At 40.6% G+C, this 16,176-nt stretch overlaps 1 protein-coding gene across 3 annotated transcripts in view; it reads right to left on the reverse strand.

Moving 5' to 3' along the window:
• Positions 1-16,176, reverse strand: part of LOC108973251 — a 199,276-nt gene that overhangs the window by 135,025 nt on the left and 48,075 nt on the right. For all 3 annotated transcript variants that reach the window (XM_018940360.1, XM_018940359.1, XM_018940361.1), the window contains exons 6-8: positions 1,304-1,412; positions 946-1,051; positions 51-167 (exon numbers count right to left, since the gene is read on the reverse strand). In XM_018940360.1, the coding sequence (XP_018795905.1) occupies positions 51-167; positions 946-1,051; positions 1,304-1,412 (332 nt within the window). The remainder of the gene's footprint in view (positions 1-50; positions 168-945; positions 1,052-1,303; positions 1,413-16,176) is intronic.

The raw sequence follows: 16,176 nt of genomic DNA on the forward strand, positions 1-16,176 counted from the left end.
TTTTTTTTTTTTTTTTTTTTTTGTTTTGTTTTTTTGTGTCTTATACTCACCTTCGAAAGCTTCTCTTCAGTCTTTGCGATAATAGTCTCAAAGGACTCCCTGTGTGTGAAAATTTTCCGACTTTGAACTTTACGATGAAAGGATTTATCGAGCATTGGACGTGACACCTGCAAGAAGAAGCGAAAGTTAAATTTAAACACAAATAATTAGCATCTACTGAAGGCCTTTGTTTATTAAAGAGAAGGCACTCTTGCTTCGCCTCATCCATGGATGAAGAGATAATTGCTTTTGCGCATAATTGAAATTGCAGTTGTGAGGCAAGGTGTACCAGCAGCAGCGGGTTTTTATTTGAAGTCCAAACGGTGGGGTTTACTTCGCTGCTACTTGCAGACATACCCTTTGGATGCTATTCAGCGCAGCAGATTGAAGAATATATAAGAAATACAGTTCGACATGGCGTTTACGCAACTTGCTGCAGTTTAGGACGGCTTGCAAAAAATTCAACGATTATGTTGAGAAAACATTATAAGTAAAAATATTTTGTCTTTGGCATCAACCCACGAAGACGACAATAACTACAACTTTGGGCACGGAAAGCTTATTCTTCACTTCCACCTTCCAGTAAATCAGCTCACATAAATTCAAGAAGATATCGCACACATTCACCGTTATAGATATATGTAATATATCTCGGAGTCACCTGAGTTGCCAGTGGTCATCGTGGCTGCATTTGATCAACTCACCGCCGCAACTGCGGTTGCGGTCAGTACTGAAACCTGGACATTACCAACACGCAAACACACGGACTTATCTGAGCTGGCTCTTGCGCGGCTGCACACCAAAAGCGTTAATATTATTTCGGCCGTAATGCAGCAACCACATCGACAGCAGCAGTTGCGAAGATAAATTTCACTTTACGCCTTGTTAGTTTTTAACGGGACTCACCTGACGCGAAAGCACGTTGGCCACATCGTTTGACGCCTGAGAATCGCTCTCGACCTCTTGTAGGAATGTTTCCCATGCTTGGAAAATTGCCTGATGGCAGGCAGGTCTGCAAACAGAAAAAGACAAAGGAAAAATAACAATAAAAATAAACACTTACACACAATTTTTAGTATGACCCATTACCGGCATGTCATTATCCTCCACCGTGAAGACCACATTCCAAATAACTACCAAACCTATATACTCTCGCAACTCAAGGCTTAAAATTTAATAACACAACATTCTCTACTAATAGTTAACCGTTACTTTGGTGCTTGGTGAAAAGCGAATACTCGAGTACTTAATCCACAGCACTTACCTTTCTTTGCGAAGTTCTGCATTCTTTTTACGAAAATTGGAGACTAAAGATTGTAGGGCAGTTGCATGTTCCTCGTATAAATGGGAGAGGGTTTCGGTGAAATCAGATACTGCAAGAAAAGACAGGAGATTATTAGCATTAAAAATCAGCGATGCCCATTTAAACGCAAGTCACAAAATAAATATTTGTATTTTCCATAAATGCCAACTGCAAATACAACTTAATCTGCAACATAACAGCCGGCTTCTGCCTACAAATCCAAATCTACGAGCCGTCGGCGGTCTGTGTGGCTGCATCGTCGCTTTTCTCACGTGGATTCGAGTGCTTGGATAAGAGGATATAAGACACTGCGGTTTGTTTGTGCGTGCACTTGGCTGTAGGGAATTTGAACTTACAGTCGCACGTGCCAGCAAACTCGGCGACTTTGCGAGCTCCGAGGCTTTTGGAGGCTATTAAAAGTTTCGAATTGAATTTGATCAACTCTGCAGCAGACTGGAATCAACCGACGCCACGACGTGTAAAATACACACACTTATGCATCTTGTGGCGCACTCTGCTGGCTAACAGAGAGTCAAAAGTCGAAAAAGCCGTTAATAAAGCGCGATTGTTTTTGTTCCTTAAATAAATTATGCATAAATCCGCAATAAGTGTAGGTAAATTTAAACGACGGAGTCCTTGGTTATCACTGGCCACTGACCATCGAAACTGAGTGCCACAAAGCAATAAATGTTGCGTTCGGCACTGGTATTCGAAGATCACAGTGAAGATTTGCGAAATTCACAGAACTTGAACAACAATCTGATAACTATAATCAACTGTTCTGAAGGGCTATGCGGGCACTTTCAGATCCCGGTTGCTCTATGCTTGCAACGTGACCTATCGAAACGCCTAGCAGCGATCGCTTTTGTTGTGCTTTGCCCTTTACATCACGACTTCTTCACACTGCCTTAGCGGTTTCCCCAGGGCATGCACTTGAAGCGACTAGCATCAGCGATTACTCTCACATGGCAGACAAACAATCGCATTGCCATGCTAAATTGAATTATGGTTGATTTTGAAGTGGCTTTCTTTGATTGTGCTCAGCGTTTAAGTGGATGGGCGAATGGGTGACAAGCAAGTGGGAGAAGTGGATTGTCATATTGAAAGCTGGTAATAAGAGCGTAAATATTTGTTCGTATTTATGGGTTGTTATGTTGGCGGCGGTGGCGCTGAAAGTTTTCAAGCTGAGGCAGCAGCAGAAACGAACGATGGAGCGTAGATTTTCAAAAACGTCGCACTGAACTGAAGCGTTGCACTTCAGCTTTGCGATACTTTGCATTTGCACTGGCAATCAATAATATAATAAGTAATATTTGTAAGCGCAAAACTGCTAGCACCGGCTTTTGGGTGAGATCTTGATGCGATAGCTCTCTGTGATAGCCTGGAGTTGATGTTGAGTGCAGCAGATCTCGAAGTATTTGCGTACTACTAATAGCTACTATGAATAAATGCTAATAATCCCTTATATATATGCTGGACATTTCTCTAAACAATATTTATCCATTTGTTTAAAGAAATCGAAATGCATATAAGTAAATGCCTTGCAAAAGAGTAAAATCTTATAGAAAGAAAAATAAAGATAAAAAATAAATTAACAAAGTCAAACACATTTTTAAATCTAAGAGTGGTCTTTAAATCTTTCCATATATGTGAATCGAAATTGAGATTTATACTCTAATCCAATCTTTAAAGAATATACACCAGCTTTCCGAAAAATTGTCTGTATTATTAATTGCCTATTTCGCATGAGCAAACATTCAGAAATTTTGAAAAATAAGAATTAAAGAAAATTCAATCTGCTCCTTCCTAAGATATATGCTTTTTGAGAACCGAATGGCTTACACCTAAAATAAGTTTCTTTGTTTTTCTTGGGAATTATTTTCAACAAAATTGAGTTTCACTGAGCGGAGCTTATGTGTTTGTATATAAGTTTGTATGTGTGCAAGAAAGTACAGTGCAAAATGGACTAATAAATTGCATGCAAATTTCTGCAATAACTGTGAACTACAATAAAGAGAGTACACTCGTCGACTTGCTTTACCAAAAGTCCATAAGCAACAAATATCTTCAGCGCACTTTGAACGCAATGAGTAAGGTAAACAGATTTGCGGTCATCTTCTGTGAGCTTGAATGCATCTTATTAAATAATTGAGCGTTAGCTCACCAATTTTTGACACCCTGTCAGTTTGGTATTATCTCTTAGCAACACTGGTGTTGACCGCGCAGCTTGATGCAACCAATAACGGTATCAGATGCCTTGCGTCTCACCACTAGAAACCTTATTCAAATGTTTAAGCCAACAACACGACATCTTAAGATACAACTCTGAAAATAACCAACTCAGCCCACAGGGATTCGAAGGCTCTTAACCTCTTAACTTAGCCTCCTTCGCTCGCTTCTTCGGCAGCATTCGAGTGGCATATGAATTTTGCATAAATTTTGTAAAAGTAAGTGGTAAAAGATATCAAATACAGTACCATAAACAAATCGATGTTATAATTTTGTCAGTGCTCCAGCCCTGCACAAGTGCCTGCGCACACAAACCTTCACATTCACATGTAGGTGATATGCATCAGTAGAGCAACACATATCTGGCTCTCGAATGGTGCAGGCACTTCAACTTTGCCATTATTGTTTTCAGGAAAAGGGTGGCATTCGAAAATGGAAATCCTTCGAGCAACACATATTGTAAGTTAATCAAAACAATTTACAGTATGTGTGTTGTATGTATGTAGGTAAAACGAACTATAACTTCGATTATGTCAAAAATTGTAATATAATAGTATATAAAATTCAAGATACCTGACCTTTTAAAAACAGTCAATAGCCACCCATGACACCCTCGCCTGGAACTCCACGGCGTAACATAAGTTCTAAGTACGAATTCTCAACAGCCCCGGCAGCCTATGAGATCAATCTGATCAAAATCCATTTGTCTTAAAAGAATACTCCCACCCCGCTGTAAACTGATGCAATGGAAATGAAAAACATTAAGAGCTTCTCGTGTTTATTGCGGATCAGTGACCAAGATTCCTATTTAAGAGAAACTTTAAAGTGCCACTCATATACAATTGTGCGTGCAATATTCTTCCGAATTTTCTCATTTCCTTTATGCAATATAAGTGAACCACCCTAATGCCAAAAGCAAATTGAATATCAAGTTGTCTAGTGCAGATGCAATACCCAAAACGATTTTCAACTGTCAAATTAATAATGCAAAGATGCTCACATGAAATACTGATAGAGCGTTTTCCCCCTTTGTTAGCCTCAGAGTTCATTACTCACATCCAAATTATAGCAGCTGCAAAATATTTAATTTATTACGCTTTTGGCACGCTCGCACACCTCGGGCTGGTACTAGCTTGAAGTACACTCACTCACATACACACATACTTAAGAGAACATGTACAAGCAAGCACTTAAGAAACATCTCTGACTAGAAGGAGCGAGCTTACAAGTGGGCAAGAGGAGAACTCAATTGCACGGACCGGAAAGGAAACTGTTATTTAGCGACTGAAATTGAATTGACTACAACAATTTTTTTATTTTTGTATATACTGATCAGGGTTTGCCGCTCAGTGTGTTACACCAAAAGGAAGCATCGGAGAACCTAAAATTGTATATTTAAATGATCATTATGTGCCACTATATGGTATAAGCGAAGACATCCGTGATATCAACCTGAGCTTTCTCTCCCCCCAAGAAGGTGATCGCTTCTCGCATCGCTGTTATCGTACAACTATAGCATATATCTGCCAAAAAAACTGACCGATCAGAGTCATACCCACATATAGAAAACTTCTTCATTTAAGAAGATATTTTCACGGGGTTAGGTTAGGATGATTTGGTAGGCCAATAAGCTACGCATATACCAGCTAAGTGATTTGCGATATTAGATGGAGTTTTGTTGCTAGGTCGAGGAGTAATCATCGTTTAGGTTGCCTGCACTTGACGCGAATTTTAACAGACTCTGCGGCCTCAATATCGATATTTCCTCCAGTGTATTATACCGTTGGGACCCGAAATGCTTACAGCGCAGTCTTGCCAATGCCGCACAAATATACGAGAGCTCTATTGTTTTCCTGGTGCCCTGCAATCTTAACAACCTGTCAGTCCCATCCTCCGGACGTGTGTCTCCACCAGACAAAGACCTGTTAGTATTCCATCAGGTTTTGATTTTATTTGTCATGCTTCTGTCAAGATTGTGTTTTAGGATGTTAGCCGTAAATTTTTGACAATCTCGTCTCGACAATGAAATATCCTCGGTGCCCTTGTGCCCTGGCACCCAGTAGAAGTGAAGTTGCTTACTTCTGGCAACACTTTCCACAGCTAAACTGCTTCCCAAGACACTTCTTCTCGATATGGGGTAAGAGGTTACTGCCTTGATTGCTGCTTGGCTGTCTTTCTTCTTCTTAATTGGCGTAGGCACCGCTTACGCGATTATAGCCGAGTTAACAACAGCGCGCCAATCGTTTCTTCTTTTCGATACGTGGCGCCAATTGGAAATTCCAAGCGTAGCCAGGTCCTTCTCCACTTGGTCCTTCCAACGGAGTGGAGGTCTTCCTCTTCCTCTGCTTCCCCCGGCGGGTACTGCGTCGAATACTTTCAGAGCTGGAGTGTTTTCATCCATTCGGACAACMTGACCTAGCCAGAGTAGCCGCTGTCTCTTAATTCGCTGAACTATGTCAATGTCGTCATACGTCATATATCTCGCAAAGGATCATAAATCTTTCGCAGAACGTTTCTCTCGAAAACACGCAACGTCTACTCATTAGTTGTTGTCATGGTCCAAGGCCCTGCACCATATAGCAGGACAGGAATTATGAGTGACTTATAGCGTTTGATTTTTGTTCGTCGAGAGAGGACTTTGCTTCTCAATTTCCTACTCAGTCCGAAGTAGCACCTGTTGGCAAGAGTTATCCTGGGTTGGATTTCTAGGCTGACATTGTTGATGGTGTTTACGCTGGTTCCAAGATAGACGAAATTATCTACAACTTCAAAGTTATGACTGTCAACAGTGATGTGAGTCCCAAGTCGCGAGTGCGACGACTGTTTTTTTTTTGACGACAGGAGATATTTTGTCTAGCCCTCGTTCACTAGAACCATTTGCTTTGCTTCCTTCTCCAGTCGGCAGCACACATAAATTCCAATCGTTGGGCATGCTTCGTCCAATCATATTTTACAAAGAAGCTAATGCATGCTTCTTATCAGTTCTTCGCCGCCGTGGCCGGCAATCCATCGGCCCCCGCCGCTTTGTTGCTCTTCAGGCGGGTAATTGCTATTCGAGCTTCTTCCTGTTCGGGCAATGGAACGTCTGCTCCATCGTCGTCGATTGGGGCATCGGGTTTGCCTTCTGCTGGCGTTGTGCGTTCACTGCCATTCAGCAGGCCTGAGAAGTGTTCCCTCCATAATTTAAGTCTGCTCTGGGCATCGGTGACAGGATCACTTTTGGGGGTTTTACAAGAATATGCTCCGGTCTTGAAACCTTCTGTAAGCCGCCACATTTTTTTGTAGAATTTTCGACCATTAGCTTATCAAGCTCTTTTTCTGTCTGCAAATACGTCTCGCTTCCCTCTTCAACTCTCGGTATCTATCCCATCCACGTGTTGTGGTCGATAGTAACGTTGCGAGGTACGCAGCCTGTTTTCTCTCCGCTGCGGCACCGCACTAGTCGTCGTACCAGCTGTTCTTTTGTACTTTCCGAAAGCCAATGGTTCCGGTTGCAGCTGTCCGTAAGGAGTTTGAATGCCGTCCCACAGTTCCTTTATACCGAGTTGTTGACGAGTGCTCTCAGAGAGCAGGAGTGCAGGCCGAGTAGAAAATCTTTCGGCTGTCTGTTGTGATTGCAGTTTCTCGACGTCGAACCACCCTTGTGTTTATAGTATGATAGTGTTCGGAGTCGATGTTAGAACCTCGGAGCGCACGCACATCTAAAATACTATAGACGTGTCTTCCGTCTATCACAACATGATCGATCTGGTTGGTGGTTTTTCGATCCGGAGACAGTCAGATAGCTTGATGAATCTCCTTATGCTCGAATCTAGTACTACAAATAACTATGTTTCGAAGTCGATCAGCCTCAACCCATTTGCGGATGTTTCCTCGTGGAGGCTGAATTTGCCGACCGTAGTGCCAAAGATACCTTCTTTGCCCACCCTGGCGTTAAAGTCGCCAAGCACGATTTTGACATCGTGGCGAGGGCAGCTCTCATAGGTGCGATCCAAGCGCTCATAAAAGTCATCTTTGCTGTCTACGTAGGTGTTAATATTTTCCAGAGTATTTTCTTGGGTTATTATACAAAGCAATGCTACAATATTCAACTAAATTTCTACAGATCGGACGATTATAGAATATAGCTGCCATATAAAATGAGCGAACACAATCAAGTTCCTGTTAAGAATCTTTTATTTGTGAATAGTTTAAAAAAGTTGCCAACAAATTCAATGATGCTTTTACATACATGCACAAAATTTATATTTTCATGCTTAGATTTGTCTTCTTTTAACTTTTCAGTTGCAACTTGCTTTTGTGCGGACATTGGCACACACTCGGAGAGAGAAATGTTGAAACTAAATACCGATGCAGAGGAAACTTGAATTGATTATGATATTATTACAAATGGAGATACAAATGTTTCCCCTCAATAACTTGTCTTCGGAGGCATTCGTGCATTATCCGGCATTGTACCGCAGGAAATAATAAATTTCTTAACAACTCAATGCTCGCAGTCAATGTAATTCAATTCAAGAAATGAGAGAAGCAATTGCCCAAACAAAGCGAAATCGAAATGAAATTGATGAGACATGGCCATTGTCCCGTATATTATCAATTCTATGGCGCGTGACACGAGCGTTGTTGCATGCTGCAAATCTACACAAAACCTACACAAAGGTGACAGGTAAGACGGATGGGTGCCACACCGCTTACGCATGTGTGTGTGCAATTGCTTGTGAACTCGCTGTCCAAAGTGATTTGATTTACCTTTGAGCACTTTCACACACAGCTGCATTGGTATAAGCGAATAATTTGTGGCAAGAAATGCGCTGCAGCGCAAAATATTTCCGTGTAAGCGAAAGAAACACAATCCGCATCGCTTTATTTGTAGTTGCTAATGAAATCTCAGAGTTCGGTCGCTCAATCAAATCTGTGGCAGCCATTTATCTTCCTTTCAGCGTACAACGTCCACCCGCGCCACATCCGCGCTGCCTAGGTAGCGATGTCTTTCCAAATCAGTTTTACTTGATTTTGCTATCATCGTTTATTAACGTATGGAATGTGTCGATGGCGTTGGGTAATGTAAATAACAAGTTTGCAAAATTAATAAATTCGCAGTTTTCTGTTCGCCCCAAGCGACTTCGATGGCATTTGATTTCCACTATTTCGCTTATGCATATTTTAATGCTCGCCATTTCCTGTCCAAATCGATTGCTTATTCGACTATATTGCAAGTTGTTGTGATTTTGATTTTCGCATCCGTTATTCGTTTTTAATGCAGGCGGATGTTGTGTTTATATGCGCACTCCCCTCTACACACACGATTGCGTGTATATGTGAGTGTGTTTATCGTAAAAACCAATCTTGACTTCCACGCTCGTCCGCACGCAGTGCACTTTTGCTTACAAATAGCCTCAAGCAATCTCCCTCAGAGCACACGAGTGCCCTGTGCGAAAAATTGGTGGTGCAATGCAACCCAAAGTCGAAACTRGTATCATTTTTGAGCAATTTCACGTAATTTGAATGAAAGAAGAACTCTTTTTCATTTTATCTATATATTGGGTAGTCGAAAAAGTATTTTTGTATTTTGTCAAAAGTGCTACCAACCACATTATATCGTATCATAGGGCGTTGGAAAGTGAGACTTTAAGCTTAATTCATTTTGAAATTTTTATGTTAAAAGGTTAAGAATGCCATGCAAGCCACCATAGAAATTTGTGCAGTCAAGGAGACGATGCCGTCACATAAGCAGGCATGACATCACTATGGAACCTAACGTTCATCATTAAATGGGTTTTGAACCATTTAAAACAGGCTAGTGACAAAAAGAATCTCGTTGAATTGAATTGTCTGCGAAAAATTTAATGGACCGAATTATCATCTCCGATTCTTTGCTGAAACGAAATGAAATCGAACCATTTCTGWAGTGAATGGTAACAGGAGAGGAAAAGTAGATCAAATACGACAATAATGTACGAAAAAAATCTTGATCAAAGCGTGGTGAAGTTCAACAAACGTTCGGAAAGTTAGGATTGACGCCTCGAAATGTTATCCTGAGTTTTTGGTGAGATTGGAAAGGAATCATCTACTGCGAACTGCTCCAGCCTGGTCGAACGATTGATTTAACATTTTCCAATCAACAACCGATGAGACTGCAGCAAGCAATTGAAACACACATCTTTGATGACTCGGCAAAAACTGTGAGATCTTGCCTGGGAAGTTTTGATRCATGCACCATATAGCCCTGATCTTGCACCATCGAACTGCTATTTGTTTCGATCAATACAGAACGCCCTTAATGGAGGAAAGTCAAGAGAAGCCTGTGAAGATTACTTTCGGCAGTTTTCGCCGAGAAACCAGAAAAGTTTTACTCTGATGTGGCAAACAAAATGGGGCATATTTGGTTCATTATAAACATAAAAAAATAAGTTGAAGTTTGATTAGAAATACGAAAAGACTTTTTCGACTACCAAGGATTGAGCCAGAAATGAGCTAGTTCCTCCTAGCAGTTTGCCTTGTATTGAAGTTTGAACCTACTAAAAATGTTTTTACAGCGAGCAATCAAAGAACTAAACACACGCAATGGGATCACGTCCTCTTAAGCGTCGAGCATTTGCCCCAATGCGAGATCTGCATGAAACATGAGGCGACCCTAAAACTGTGTGTAACCACTTTGTTTATTTCTGGAGGTCATTCTTACGGATATGCCACAATAAAAATCCCAAATCTTAGATACATCTGCACATCATTCTTCTACCACCAATTAATAAGAACTGATCTGGCCTTTCCGACTTGCGTTGAATCTCAGCTAGACCACTTACTAGGTGTTTATTTCTAAATCGCACACATACACATATATGGAGCGCTGCTCATGTTCGCAAAATTTAAGCTTAAACGGAAATTGAGTTTTCTTCTGCTTTATCTATGGATCAGCTGCGCCTCGATATCTTCAACCCGAAATATTCGCAATTTGATTTCTTCTGCATTTAATACTCACACAATTGCAGTGCTTTACATATATACCCCTCACAGTCCGCATCGGCGGCCACAGCGCGTACAAATTTGTCCGTTATGGCAGGCCATTGTGGCGAACAGCCGATAAATTCAATGAGTCCTTTCACTAAGTAAAAATATCTCAGGACTGTCGGCCAAAGGCATATTTGTGTGCCTGTGTTTGTGTGTATGTGGTGCGTGCCCTTTGAATGAAAGAGTGCGTGTGTGAGTGGTTGGAATGTTTTCAATGGCCGGACATTGGTTGGCCATGGCCTGCCCTCTCGAAAATCGTAGCGGTGAGTTAATTGAATTTTATATTGCCGCTGGCCAAAAATAACAGCATGTAATGGATATATATACCTAAGGACTGAGAATTAAGAGCTTTTTGCTTTCTTCTTTCAGTGCTAAATTGAAATTCAAGGTCATCATCATTTCAGATTAGTTAAAAGAATAGAGTGTACTCTAACTGTTCATTTAGCAAGTGAAATTCCCGCTTTCGAGATTTAGGTACCAGAGATAAATGTATTTCATGTCTGTCGTATTTTAAGCTTGTTTGAAGTTCGTTTGGATTCAAAAAATGCATATATTCTACCCCAGTCTCTAAACGTTTTCTGTATGACATGAAACTTTGTCCTAAGCGGCAATAAGGAGTGGCAATTCCCAGGTAAAACATGGTTTTATACAATAAGGAAATGTCAACTAATCTGCTGTTAAATTCTTAAGCTATCATTTGCACAAACGACATTTATTTGCATTAAAAGTAAATATTGTTATGTCATCTAGCGGTTTGCTCTTCACTTAAACGTGCTGATACTTACTTGAGGCACACACACACACATAGCCACGCTTATCTGCTCTGTCTATATCGGACAGCAGCTTCGCCGCAACGTTTGATTTTTATTGCAAAGCCATTAAGTGCGCGCCACTCGGCCTCGAGCCGCCTCACCTTTATGTTCTTACCACGCGCCACTTTTGACATGCTGTCACGTGCAAATGCAGCCATTCGGATCTTCCCGGTTGAAGGAGGCGTCGCTTGTCTTGACGTTCAGCACTCGGGGTGTCATCGGCACCCGCTTTAACTGTCACTCTGTTCACTCACTGTTGTTGTTGTTGGTATTGCTGTGGCGTCAGTAGCACGCGCCTCATTGGCACATCTTTTAGTGCAGTTTGCGGTAAAGTTGAGCACGCTTCATTGTACTTTAAACGCATTTTATGGCTCTCCTGTCACTATTGGCGCAGCGATAAAAAGTCCCCGCTGACCTAGCAGCTTTCAGCTTCAATCGCATCGACGGCGTTAGGTGCGTGTGTGTGCGCTTATCATTTGAGAAGCTATAACGGATGGTGTATAGTACTCTCTTAACGGCATTTCAAGTAGTGCACGCTGAACACCGACATTGTAGCTGGTGATAAGTCAGAAGAGCCACAACCAAGCAGTGATAAGTGTGCCTTAGCCAACGCAAAAGATCACATACATACATATTTTATACACCTCGAAGTCCAGCATCGTCACTTCGAAGTACTGTAATGCAATGGCGTGTCCAGCTCAATTAACCGTAATGGTGACAGTGAGCTTATATATATAATTTTCTATAACCTCTAAACTCCAGTGGCTAAAATTCCGATTTCACTTTAACCGTTGGCCATAATAACCCCTGATTCGTAAGAATGTCTAAATAGGCAGTAGCGCACAAATTCCTCCAAAGCTACAACTTTACATGGAAAGGAGGACGGATTGAGCTTAAAATGCCTAACTCCTTGCTAACATCCCATCTTCTTCAATACAAAACTCGATGCGTTATAAGAAGGGTGATTACAAGCAGCGTAGAACAAATGGTGCTTTCAAAACCCCCAAGAAAGTCATAACAAAAGGAATATTATTTCATTGAAGCACAGGGTTTATCTAGAAAGTAAAAGGACTGATTTTCTTCTGCCCCGATTGTACTTCGGAGCGTGCGCGTATCGACTGGATTCGGCAGAAGACGTTCCTTGCGAACGAACGAGTGGCTAGTCAGTTGTCTCCGAGCACCTGAAGAGCCAACATTTTCACGCGACGTGTTTCTATGATTGATACAAGCAGAAAATACAGCGTTGGTTAGAGCAGAGGTACCCGATTAAATTATGGGTGAAAATCGGTAAATCTGCGACAGAAACATTTGATGTGATCAAGGAGGCTTACCCAGATGTTGCTTTAGCAAAAAGTGGTGTGTTTCGGTGGCACCACACCTTTTTGAAGGGACGGAAAAGGTCGCTAATGAAGACCGGATGAATGAGCACATCCAAAGAGAAACCCATGTCTTTTTTTGACATCAAAGGCATCGCCCACCATGAATTTGTTTCTCCTGGACAAACCGTCAACGCCAACGAGAACGTCAGCGCTCATACCGCCTTTCTTATGAACAGCTACCTAACCAAGGCCGACATCTTAACGCTTCTGCAGCCGGCCTACAATCCAGATGTGGCCCCTCCGGACCTCTTTTGTTTCCTTGCCGGAAAAGTCGGTGAAAGGCAAACATTTTGAGACGACACGACAAAGGAGACTATTTTGAAAGCTTTTAAAGAATTGTAACGATTGGTTCAATCAAATTTTTTTAAATCGGCTGAGTCCTATAATCTTCCGATCAAACTGGACACAGCCGAAAAGTCCCCACACAAATGCCAAGGTTCATCTGAAACTCAAATTTAATGTTCTGTCAAGAAGTCTATTACCTGTTAGGGCATATAAATGCTGCTTCATTCATTTTCTCAAATTCTACACAATGACATTGCAATTTAACAGCCTTTTTATGCCGGCCGCTTCAATCTTCTGTTAATCACTTTTTCCTCAAGTGCTGAAACAGCCACCAACCAAATATTAATATTGGCCGTTACTGTTGTTATTTCAACAGGATAATGAAAATGGAAAAACAAACTGCACTGAAGTTAAGGAATAAAACTCACTAATCGGAGGAGCGTTCACATGTCAACATTGTCTTTCATTACGACACTTGAAAGCCGCTGCCGCTCACCGCTCTCATATTTTTCGCCATTCCTCATCTACTCTTGCGCTACTTTCCTTACATCTTTCGCAAACTCTTCATTAACAATTTCCACTGTTTGTTAAAAATAGATTTGAAAAAATTTCAAAAGCAAAAAGTTTTTGCTCACTTTACACGCGAACGGTTCTTCGCGCTCGTTTTCAAAGGTCAATAAAAAGCGCATCATTATCGGCGTTGCCTGATTGAGTATTCGAATCGGCCGCTCTCCATACATATACACAGTGTAACTGACAAGGAAAGTTTGCCTTTTAATTCTCATGTTTTTGCCGCTTATTTCTTTTTCCCACCTCCACTGATACGGCGCTGTTAGAAGCCGTTGGAAGAGTCTCTCAAATTTTTTTTAACTCGTGCGCTTAAAGAAGTGGCATAAGTGCTTTTCAAACTAAAAACTTTTAATAACAAGCACTTAATTGTTCAATTGAAGATTTCGCCCACAGTTTGGCGCTGAATGCATAATTAGGCGGCGTTTTTTTTCTCTTCGAATGTCATAAAACGACTTCAAGGGGAAGCAATAATTAATAGTTGTTCATTAACAATAGCGTAGTGGTAAAATTATCATTTTTGAATGGCGATAGTGGCAGTTCATATTGAAGGCCGTCACTGTGTGTTGAGTAAAAACGCTGGAGTTCGGCAAGAACTGGTGCCAGTCACAGTTTCCGATCAGTGTAAACAACATTTTCTAACATTTCTTTATACGAAAGCGACTTTTTTGGTCGTAAAAACTTCTAGGCTCTACTAAACTTTATTTGGTAAGTACTTCGCTTTTCTTACAGTAACTAAATCAGAGACTACACAGTTTTGTTCTTATTTTAGTTTTATTTATCTCACATACAATTTTTCTATAGTGTGTACAAATCATATGCAGACGAAATTTTCAAAGAAACATTTGTTTTAAGAACTAGCCACTTGCATAATAGTCAAGGTATACCTCTGGGGCTTGGTTAGTTGGAAAACTGAAAAAATAAATAATAAAATAATAATTAAAAAATGTTTGCAATAGTTGAAACGCTTAACTAACAGAAAGTGAAGGCGATAACTTCGCCATTGATCAATGACTTAAAGTGACAAAGTGAAGCGGCTTGCTGCGGAGGGTTGTACATTCTGTTCGATTTCCTACAGGTACACAGAGCACAATGAGTACATAAACCGATTATCAAAACCAATAAAGCGCTAATTTCATATATATATTATATTCGTGTACTTTTGTGGTTCCCGTTATATCTTGTACAAATGTGATAGTCTGCCTTCCCTCGCGGCTGCTTTGTCAACAGATAATGCCACGCAATCCGTCTAAATCTCTCCATTCCTCCTAACTGCCATTATGTTACAAAGAGAAATAAATATCTAACGAACATATGTTATTCTATGGACAGTTTTTCTTGTAACGACAGCACATATTCACATACTAAGCGCTCAAATAGATAAATTAGCGCTCGCAGTTGGCAAACGTATGACTATACTTTCGTATCTTTCACCTAATTGTCCAAAAAACGCATTGTTGGTGTTGTGATATAATGCATTAAATAATATGTACTATAATAAACTAGCCATATCTTCTTCGAACTAGTTAATTTTCAAGCAAGACATTCCAGTTAGCAATCGGATTTCTTTTGATCAATTTGATTTTCCCCGCAGAATTCCCGTCGCTTTGCGCTCGTTTTTAGATTGCTCTCTACTCCTGAGTTTATTTATGATCGAAAATACCCGATGCGCTTGCTTTTACTGTGTTATGAAGGCTAAACAACTATAATAAATAATAACAATAAAGAGAGCGATAAATCGATGGCAATCAAAAGACACACACACACACTTTTATAAAAACACATATTTGCTCACTGACACTGTAGTCAGTACGTGCCGTTAGTTAAATAACAGGGATATAGCTTCCAGTTCTCTATAGTGTTTATAGTACATATATCGTATACCCAAACATATACATACAGCTGCCAATGCAAATGGAGCCCGTAGTTACATTTTGTCGAAAGGGTTGTCTGACGTGAAGTCCCTTTTGTGCCAAGCGACACAATTTCAAAAGCAAAACCTTGTAATTTGTCATTTACAGACACTGACGAACCCGCCGGCAAACAGACAAACATACCCATTGCGTACACATACTTGCAAAGTATTATTTATATACGTGCAGCCCTATCTGGGTTACATTCAATTACAGCAGTCACAAGCGATAGCAAGGTGCGCGGCGCAAGCGGAAAATAAAATTTCCAAAAACACAACACGTCGAAAAAAACAGATGCGTATTCAAGTGAGTGCTCTCTTATGCAAAATATACAAGGTGGGCGCTGGTAGAATATGGAATTGATTATAAAGAAACGTGACCTATTTCGAATTTGTGCACCCCGGAAAACTCAGTAATGCTAGACCATGGGAGGATATCAAATGTTTTTGCATTAATTAGTGAAAATCTAAAAAAAAACTTCAAATCATATCAAGTTAATTCTTTGCAAATGTTTAGCCATATATTGTCAGTATCAAAGACTACAATGGATAGTAAGATTTGAAGTATTTGTCCCTGTAAGAAGTCTGCCCTTGATGAGGTAAACTAACTAGTAATTCTTTCCTTTTCAACTAAATATT

This window comes from Bactrocera latifrons, unplaced genomic scaffold, assembly GCF_001853355.1.
Source record: "Bactrocera latifrons isolate USDA-ARS-PBARC rearing strain unplaced genomic scaffold, ASM185335v1 scaffold_47, whole genome shotgun sequence".
Classification (NCBI taxonomy): domain Eukaryota; kingdom Metazoa; phylum Arthropoda; class Insecta; order Diptera; family Tephritidae; genus Bactrocera; species Bactrocera latifrons.